Source organism: Lagenorhynchus albirostris, chromosome 7 (genome assembly GCF_949774975.1).
Source record: "Lagenorhynchus albirostris chromosome 7, mLagAlb1.1, whole genome shotgun sequence".
Classification (NCBI taxonomy): Eukaryota; Metazoa; Chordata; class Mammalia; order Artiodactyla; family Delphinidae; genus Lagenorhynchus; species Lagenorhynchus albirostris.
Genome location: NC_083101.1, coordinates 1,104,396 through 1,113,821, shown reverse-complemented (window position 1 = coordinate 1,113,821; position 9,426 = coordinate 1,104,396). Strand labels below are relative to the sequence as shown.

General features: G+C 61.8%; 2 protein-coding genes across 3 annotated transcripts; one reads left to right on the top strand and one right to left on the bottom strand.

Annotated features, from left to right (window-relative positions):
* Positions 1-3,452: 3,452 nt before the first annotated feature.
* PAXX (PAXX non-homologous end joining factor) lies at positions 3,453-5,068 on the top strand. Of its 2 annotated transcripts, XM_060153712.1 has the most exons (7): positions 3,473-3,677; positions 3,749-3,809; positions 4,051-4,100; positions 4,204-4,394; positions 4,471-4,542; positions 4,679-4,763; positions 4,863-5,068. In XM_060153712.1, the coding sequence occupies exons 1-7, from the start codon at positions 3,553-3,555 to the stop codon at positions 4,900-4,902; spliced, it is 624 nt and encodes a 207-aa protein (XP_060009695.1). In that variant the 5' UTR covers positions 3,473-3,552; the 3' UTR covers positions 4,903-5,068. The 2 variants fall into 2 exon arrangements, with proteins under 2 accessions (XP_060009696.1, XP_060009695.1); XM_060153713.1 differs by lacking the exon at positions 4,051-4,100 and having other exon boundaries at positions 3,453-3,677; positions 4,244-4,394.
* Positions 5,069-5,514: 446 nt separating this feature from the next.
* CLIC3 (chloride intracellular channel 3) lies at positions 5,515-7,581 on the bottom strand. Its single transcript, XM_060153660.1, is given in 7 exon segments — positions 5,515-5,883; positions 5,955-6,136; positions 6,208-6,323; positions 6,438-6,597; positions 6,650-6,819; positions 7,139-7,336; positions 7,547-7,581. Coding segments are annotated over 7 exon segments (1,020 nt in total). The 3' UTR covers positions 5,515-5,724.
* Positions 7,582-9,426: the final 1,845 nt, after the last annotated feature.

Here is a 9,426-nt window from a genome sequence, read left to right as displayed (position 1 = left end):
AACAATCAGGTAATGCATTTTTCTCCTCCTCCTCCTTATTTTTTAATGGTTAAAGCAGATATACAGTTTACGTTTGACGGGCCATAAGACAGACTGTTCTAATTAGCATAAAGTTCAAGCCAAAGTATGTCTAATCCAGAATAACGTCCCCATACCTTAATATGTGCAAATTTCTTTCATCAGCTGTGTCTTCCCGAAGTGCTTGTTTAATTCTTTCTGTGTTGAGTGTGCTCTTGCTCTTTTCGCTGTTCTAAGACACAAACTTTAGATGGGAAATTCCTGAGAGATCTCCTTCCTACCCCTCCTTGTTACGTGAATGTGACCGCAGTAGGCTTCTCATATGTGCACTCTCCCTTCCACATGGGACAGGACACCCAGGACAGGTCCTCTCTGGCATCAAGGGACGAAAGTTGCTGAATCTGTAAAAAACCTGACCGTTGACCAGCAATGCTTTTAAAGAAAGCATGTAAAGATGAATAAACAGAAACCTTATTTAAAATAGTCAGGAGGCCACAAGGGGGAGACCTCACCCCATACTGTGCAGCCTCAATTGCCGACCAACAGGAAGGTTACTAGTTACTACCTAGCAGGAGGAAGGAAGATTTTTCTTCCCACCCAGCAACGGCCCGGCCAGTGAGAGACCAGCACAGTTCAGCCAATGAAAAGCCACCACACTTCCAACTCCCAGTTTCCTCCAATGGACTCTTCTGTTTAGAACACCCCACCCCATTCCCCCTTCTCCTCTATAAAAGAGTTTCTTGTCTTTTGTTCTTCAGATTTGCCTGTGGTTTCCCCTAGATTGCATGCACTCAGTTGTGATTCTTTGCTATTCCCAAATACACCCACTCTGCTGGCAAAATAACTGCTGTCTTATCGTTTTAGGTCAACACATACAAGATAACACAAGTCCAGGGATTAGGGACCTGATACCTTTAGAGGTCATTATTCAGCCTACCACGTTCTACCTAGAGACAACTTCCTAGAGCCTGAGCACTGTGCCTGGAGGGACTAATATTTAAGGCTGTCCCGGGGGCTGGTGACTCCACACTCACATCTCTGGGCCTGATCCTCTGGAGTCTTGTGTACACAGCAGCTTTCATTCATCTCCATCAGACATACAGCCATATCAAGAGCTCATAAGACGAAGGAGAGGCGCCCACGCCCTCTCCAGTCCTGCCTTAGCCCAGTCATCTTGGAAAGAACACTTGTTTTTTTTTTTTTTGGCCGCATCAGGTCTTAGTCGCAGCACGCGGATCTCTCTTTGCAGCGCATGGGCTTCTCTCTAGCTGTGGCGTGCAGGCTTTCTCTCTCTAGTTGTGGCGCATGGGCTTAGCTGACCCTCAGCATGTGGGATCTTAGTTCCCCAACCAGGGATCGAACCCGCGTCCCCTGCATTGGAAGGCGGATTCTTTACCACTGGACCACTGGGGAAGTGCTGGGAAGGGCATTTCTACTCTTCCTAAATGCAGGGGTCACCATGATCTCTCCCGTCCTCCCCTGCACCTCTCTCCAACTCCACTCAGCCCCTGGCCCAGCTCTGTCCTGAGGAACTCAGCAGCCCTCTAGCCTCCCTGGCCCCCTCACCTCCACTCCCACAGCCCTTCATCCCCTCACCTCATGGCATTCAACATGGGCTTTATACACATAAATCAGAAGTGCCACTCCCCAGCCCACCCCCGCTTAAACCCTCCAAAGACGCCCCACTCTGCATTCACTCACTTACATATTTATTGAATATCTCTATGTACCAGCCACTGTTTAGACACTGAGGATACAGTGGCAAACAAAACAGAATGTCCTGCCCTTGTGGACCTCATGGGGAAAATTGGCAATAAACAGGATAAATAGCTATATTAGTCACCTACTGCTGAAGACCAGATTACCCCGAAACCCAGTGGCTTTAGACAACAGCGTGTATTGTCTCCCAGTTTCTGAGGGTCAAGAATCCGGTCCTGGGTGCTCTGGACCCTCGGCGCAAAATCTCTCGTGAGGCTGCAGTCGAGCCACTGGCTGGGGCTGTGTTCTCATCAGAAGGCTCAGCTGGGAAGGGGTCTGTGTCTCAGCTCCCTCACTGGTTGTTGGCCAGGCCTTGGTCCTTTGCCACGGGACTCCTCATGTCATGGTGAGCAATTCCAGAGAAAGAAAGAAGTGACAGCCCATCACTTCTGCCACATTCTATTGGCTAGAAGCCAGTTACTCAATCCAGCCCACACTCGGGAGGGCTACACAAAGGTGCAAGCACAGGAGGCACGTGGTTGGGGGCCATCGTAGAGGCTGCTGTCACAACACGTTAATCAGAATGTACTCTATGTAGTGACAAGCTGGAAAACAGATGAAAGAGGAGAGAGGACATGAGATGTTGGGCCGGGTGCTGAAACTGGATATAAAACAATAGGGAAGGCCTCACCGAGAAGGTGACTTTTGAGTAAAGACCTGAAGGGAGTGAGTAACTCTGGGGAAAGGGGGTGCCGGGCAGAGACAACCGCCAATGCAGAGGTCCTGAGGCAGGAGCCTCATGGGAAGGGGCTTGTCGCGTGAGGGTTGTCGAATAGGAGGAAGTAGGCGACGAGGCAGGCCTGGCGGCAGCCATACTTGAAGGGCATCAGCACAGCCTACAAACCCACCTGCCGCCCTCGTACGCCTCGCTGCGGGCACCCTGGCCTCTAGCAAAGCCCTGAGCACAGCTGCTCTGTGTCCACTATGGGGCTTCCGCAGAGGCTGCCCCCTCTGCCTGGTACCCTCTTTCCTGGCACGCTCCATCCACCTCTCTCTTCTTCCAGGTCACAGGCACTTTGGCACGACCTGAGGATTGCATGTTTCGTTTGTTTATTTGTCCATCCCATGAGCTCTCACAAGCTCCAGGAGATCAGAGACCTTGTCTCTTGATCAAGGTGTGCCCAAGGCCCGGGACAACACGAGGCAAAGAACAGGTGCTGGGTAAACATTGTGGAATGCATGAACGAGTGGCGGAAGCCTGTTGCACCGGTTACCGTACTTTATTCACTTTCGTATTTTTACTTGTTTCAGTTGACAATAGGAAGCTGGGTGCGAGGGGGAGGCCGCAGCGATCAGCGAGGGGGTCAAAGCAGTCTGAGGCCAGAGCAGTGGCCGGCGCGGCCTGCGCCCAGTCAGGGTTTCCGCGAAGGGGGGAACCCCGCACTCAGCGGGGACAGAGCAGGGGGTAAGGCTCAAAGAGACCCCGAAGTGTGCGCGGGGTCCCGAGTCCCGGAGCGCGCTGCACAGCCCTTGTCCCGTAAAACAGCTCTCAGGACACGCCAGCCCAGCCCGGGAGCCCCGCCCTGCGCACGAAGCTCCGCCCCCACCGGTGCAAGCACCGTCCCGCGACTAAGCCCCGCCCAGCTAGCCCCGCCCCGCGCAGGCCCCTTGGGCACCGCTCGGCACTGCCCCCCCCACCCCCAGCCCCCCCCACTGGCACGGGCCCCGTCCCCGCTCCGGAAGCCTTTCGCCCGCGCAGGCGCCCTAGGTCCCGAGGCGGCCCTAGGTCCCGAGGCGGCCCTGGATCCGCCCGGTCCCTCCGCCTGCCGAGGTGCCATGGTTCCGCCGCCGCTGTCGCCGCCGCTCTGCACGCTGCCGCCCGGCCCCGGACCCCCGCGCTTCGTGTGTTACTGCGAGGGGGAGGGCAGTGGGACGTGGGAACGCGGCGGCTTCAACCTCTAGTGAGTAGCGGGGTCCGCAGGGCTGCGGGCAGCTCTGCGGGCGGTCCTGCCTGACAGCCCCTCCCCTGCAGTGTGACGGACGCCGCGGAGCTTTGGAGCACCTGCTTCACGCCGGACAGCCTGGCGGCCCTCGTGGGTAACAGGGCTCCTGGGCGGCCGGCAGCCTCCAGCACCCCACGCCCGCAGCGCGGACCACGTGTGGGATCGAAGGGGGCGGCCTGGGATTCCCCGGAAGGGTCAAGACACCCTTCCCACGGCTCTGTAGCTGTGGTCCTAAGATTGGTCCCGGGCGCCTCTGGGTCGGGCAGTTTTGGGGTGTCCCCAGTATTCCTAGGGTGTCAGGCACCTGGTGACCAGTCCCTGTGCCCTGTAGAAAGCCCGTTTTGGCCTGAGTGCGGCTGAAGACATCACCCCCCGCTTCAGGTGAGCCCCTGAGCGGGGGGGGGGTGGGGTGGGGGGGCAGGTGGGATGGGGAGCGAGCGGCGAGTGGGTCTGGTCACAGCGCTCAGCCCGCCTCCTTTCCCAGGGCAGCCTGCGAGCAGCAAGCTGTGACTCTCACCCTGCAGGAGGACAGAGCATCTCTGACCCTTTCAGGGGGGCCCTCTGCGCTGGAATTTGAGCTCTCCAAGGTGCCGGGCCCAGAGGCAGCCTCCAGGTTGCAGGCACTGACACTGGGCCTGGCAGAGCGCGTGTGCAGCTTGGAGCGGCGGCTGGCAGGTAGGGTGGGGGGTAGGCATCTCACACTCTCACTGGGGTCCCCCTGCTGGGGCCTCCATTCCTGCTTTCTCCCCAGCTGCTGCAGAGGAGACGGCCAGCAGCCCCAGGAAGAGCTCCCGGCAGGTGGGCCCTCCGCTCTTCTTACCAGGTAAGGCCTGTCACTGTGACTTGGGTTGGGTGACTCAGTTTCCCCAGAGAGAGGATCTGTCTGTGTGGAGAAGGGGTTGTGGCCCTGGCATCCTGCTAGATTCAAGAGCCCCCCTCCCTCATTCTCTTTTCCCCAGACCCGGATCCTCAGAGAGCTGGCCCTGGACCTGGGGTCAAGAGGCGGTGTCCGGGAGAGTCTCTCATCAACCCTGGCTTCAAGAGGTGCCCACCCACTCCCCCTCCCTCTTGTGCCCAGGGTCCATCCCTGGACCCTGCCCGCCCGTCCACACCCCCATGGTGTCATTCCCTCTTCTCTCCCAGCAAGAAACCAGCTGGTGGTGTAGACTTCGACGACCCCTGAAGGTGCAGCAAAAAGTGTGACCGTCGGGAGGCTGCTTGCCAGGGGAGGGGCAGCCCCTGGGACCCTCCCACTGGCACCTGCCCATCCCGCTGCCAGGCAGGAACAGGCCTGCTCCTCCAGCCCCTTCCCCATCAAATAAACATCTTCATCTGGCGGAGGTCACAGAGGTCAGGGCCAGGCTCTGGTTCCTGGGGGCTGGCTCCAGGAGAGGGTTCGGGGATTGCCAGGCCTGCGGTCTGGGCGTGGGGCCGCGTCAGGCTCTGCGCTCCATGGTGGAGCTGCCCGGCTCTCCCCACCTGCCCAGCTGTCCCTGCCTGGCCAGCCCAGGAGCCAAGAAGGTTGTGTGAGGTGGGGCTGGGGCTCTGAGAGGCTAGAACTCTGCTCTTGTCCCTCCGGGCACACGCCTCCCTGATGCAAACCCCACGTGATGACCAGGGAGATGGGGGTGGCCTGCCTGCCACCTGGGGCAGAGCTGAGGAATATGGGCCCGCCCTCCGGCCTGGAGACCCAAGTTGCCCAGACGGGGCTCTGTTCCCCACCCTCCCCAGCCATCCTGCCGCCCCACCCTGGCCTGACTGGTTTGGGAGCCCAATCCAGTCCCGCCATCCCTGAGGAGTGGGGGTATGGACCGCACGCCGCCCACTGGGTTCTTTGCCGGTCCTTCCTGGCTGTCATCTGGAGCTGAGCGTCTCACGGTGGGAGTTTGGGGGTGGCAGAAATTGCGGGGCTTCTGGTCCTCGTATGTCCGTACCCGCTCACTGAGGCAGAGGTGCCTTTCTGGGGCTGCAGAGGAGCGGGCGGGTGGCGGGGAAGGCGGGCGCGCTAGCGGGGGCGCACGGCGGGCCGGTAGGCCGCCAGGATCTCGGCGCTGTGTGGACACGTGTAGTTGAACTCTTTCTCCTGCAGGGCGTTGTCCGCGTAGCGGCGGACGCCGCGCAACTCAGAGGGGATGGGCGCCTGGCGGAAGTGCGCGCACACCGTCTGCGGGCGAGGGGCGCGGTCGGGGTCTCCTCGAGGGTCCGCCCCGCCCCGCTTTGCCCCCCCGGCCCGGCGCTCCCGTTCACGGTGTGCAGCTTGGGCAGCAGCCCGCAATCGACCAGCGTGAGCGGGTCGCCGTCCACAAACCGGTGGCGTGACTCGCGCAGCTGCGGCTCCCGCGCCAGCTCGTGCTCCAGGGGCGCGCGCAGGTAGCTGTCCAGCTTGGCGAGGGCGCACAGCAGATGCTGGTACAGGGCTGGGGGCGGGGAGCGCGGTGAGGAGCCGGCCGGGGGCGCCACTCCCCCCAGCCTCGCCGTGTCTCCGGACCCTCCTCATCATTGTCCAGCGCGGGCACCGGGTTCTTGATGAAGGCGGAGAATTTGTGAAAGACGTCATTGCCCGCCGCGGTGGACTCCCTGTATCTGGGCGCTAGGCTGGGGAATCTGAGGGTGGAGGGGTTTTGGGTCAGACCCTTGCTGCCCCTTGCGGGGCCCCGGGCTCTGTCCTGGGGGTGTCCTGCCTGAGGGCCCCATCTTGCCCCTCCCACCGCACCGGGCCCTCATTCTGGGGGGCCCAGCGTCTCCTCCAGAAACTCCTCAATCTGCAGCGTGTCCGTTTTGGCGTCGCCGTCATACGGCAGGACGGGCAGCTGCGAACCCGGGGCAAGGTCTTTCAGCACATCTGGGGACCTGTGGGCGCAAGGCAGGGCGCCAGCGGCTGGCCCAAGGAGGGCCAGAGCCAGCGAGGGGCTCCCAGGGCAGGGGCTCACCTGCGGGGTCCACGGTGGCGGGTGTGGAGGACACGCCTTGAGAAGCAGGGTCGTGGGGCCTCTGACAAGAAGGGCGGTGACCCACGCTCTCGCTGTCCTCACTCGCCTGGACGGGAAGTGTAGAGGGGCGTCGGAGCAGGGAGCACACCCAGGAGCCCCGCGGCCTCCCACTGCCAAGAGGTTGGAGCAAGGCTAGGGCTCCAACTCAGTTGGGCATGGCCTGGACAAGCGGCCGCGAGGGCCCTTCACTGGGTCCCTGGGAGGCGGGGAGGGCTGCAGCGCTGCTGAGAGCCTGGAGGCTGGGCCAGGGCACCAGGGTGAGGAGTGCAGAGGCGGGAGCCTGGCTCTGGAGCTTGGTCCCTCGGCCCTTATCTTCAGAGCCTGGGCTGAGGCCAGGCCCCTGGGCACCAGGGCCTGCAGGCTGGTCGCAAGGGTGGGGTGGGACAAGTGAGCTGTTTCCGGAGTGATTCACTTTGCTGCACCGGGTACCTCGCTGCCCCGGGCTTCAAGGGTGGGAGGAGGCCAGGCCCTGGCAGCCCCTCACTGGGGTCGGCAGATCTAGGCACGGAGGCTGCCTGGCACAGCCCCTCTTCTGCTGCATTGACCCCAGCCTCCACCGGGCCTCGGCACTGCTCCCTGCCTGCTACGTGCCCGCCCCCCAGGGGCTTTTCCTTCAGGAGGGCTGGGCTGTGCCCGGGAGTCAAGGCTGGGAGTCAGGGTGAGGCCACCCCAAGCCCTTTGGGAATGGTTCACCGGCGCTACCCCCCTCGCCGCCCCCACCTACGCAGCCTCCAAGGACAGCCGGAGCCTAGCGCAGGGCAAGGGGTGCGGACCGTGCCGCAGAGACCCACCCTTCAGCCCTCCCCAGACCTTCCTGCAGCCCGGCCAGCCCGGCACCTTGACAAACAGCCGGGCTTGGCGGTCTCAGCCATGGTGGGGAGCTTCGAGCGGCGGCAGGGCCTGGGCGAGGACGTGCGGAGCTCCCTTTAAGGGTCCCCGAGCGCCCCGCCCTCCCCGGCCCGGGAGCCCGCCCTGTGGAGTCACCTAGGTGGCGCACAGGCAGCCAGGGCTCAGTGCCGGCGTGAGGGTGTGACCGTGGAGAACTGAGTGCTGGGAGCTGGACCGGGGGCGCCACGGCTTGGGGGGCGGAGTGGTGGAGGAGGCCAGTGCACTGGCAGTCGGGGTGCCGACCTGGGAGGGGGCAGCTCTGGAGCAGGGCCGCCCCCACCGTGAGCCCAACACCCCCGCCGCCTGTGAGGGTTCCCAGCCCAGAAAGCCGAGGAGCGGGAGGGAGATGAACAGCCCGGCCACAGCCTGTTTCCGCATCTGCCGACCAGGGCACTACAGGAGTGATAAATCCTTGGGAGGGACGCCCCCCTCCCACGTACTGATCTCCGTTAGATACAGCCCCCCCCACCCCCACCCAGGGCAGGGCCCACATTCCAAACGTGCCCGAGGGGGACGGGCCGGGCTCAGGTGTCTTTACCCGGCCGACCCCACACCCCTGCCCCTCCGTTGTGGGCTCAGGGCGGGTTTCTCCCTGCTCTTAACCTTTAAAAGAAAGAACGCTTGGGGTTAGAAGCCACAATCTTCTGAGCCATGGGGACCTCGCCCCCCCACCCCCGCTCCACCTCCCCACCCTGGACTGGAAGGAGGCCAGAGGAGGCTGGGGAAGTGGGCAGCCTCACAGGTGTGCGCCTGCCGGCCCGCCCCGATAAGGGCCACTCACCGGACTCCCCACACTGGGGCCCAGCGCCTGGGGGGGAGGGGGGCTTAGGGAGGAGCCATCGTGGGGCAGCGCCACCTGGTGGCAGCAGTGGGATATGCACGGCGCCTTCCACTCCAAGCCCAGGGCCTCGTTCCCCCGTCAAGGCTCCCAGCCCGACAGACCCTCTCCGGAAGCAACAGTGGTCAGCGCTCCTGGCAGAGGCCCCCTGAGCCTGGGGGTGACCTCGACATACTGTGGAGTTGGGGCCTGGGCCTCCGGACCACCTGCCACCACCATGGGGCTGCTCCTCAACAACTGGGGGTCTCCCGGCTCCCTTCCTGCTTTCCTGCCACCCTGGAGAAGGGCCGAGGCCCCTCCACACCTGCGCCTGTTCGCCAGACGTCCTGTGTGTAAAGGCAGCCTTACGCGTCCGTTAGAAAAATGGTGGCATGGACAAATGAACACGCGGTGCAGAAAAAAGGAAATAAAACACCAACAGAACACATGACTGGGTTCCGTTGTACACGTATTCCAAGAACAAATGAGACCAACATGCATAAGGTTTGTGGTTACAACGGGCAGAAATGTGGCAACCATATTCTTGGCAAGCGTGGGGGAAACACACTCTGGGGGCGTCCCTGGTAAACAGCACCTGCCACCGAGTCGTCCCCATAAGTACACGAGGGACAAACGGGTGTGCAGTCCCCCGGGGTGTGGCAGAGTCCCGGTGCGTCCACAGGGGCGGACGGAGGAGGTGGGTCTCACTAGCCTGAGATTTACTAGCGTTACAGGCTGAACTGTGTCCCCTCCAAATTCATATGAAGTCCTCCTCCCCAAGCCCCCACCCCTCAGAATGTGACCATATCTGGAGAGGGGGTCTTTACAGAAGTAATCAAGTTAAGATGAGGTCATTACGATGGGCCCTAACCCAACATGGCTGTGTCCTTATAAAAAGGGGGAGGGACTTCCCTGGTGGTCCAGTGGTTAAGAATCTGCCTTCCAAAGGAGGGGACCTGGGTTCGATCCCTGGTCGGGGAACTAAGATCCCACATGCTATGGGACAACTAAG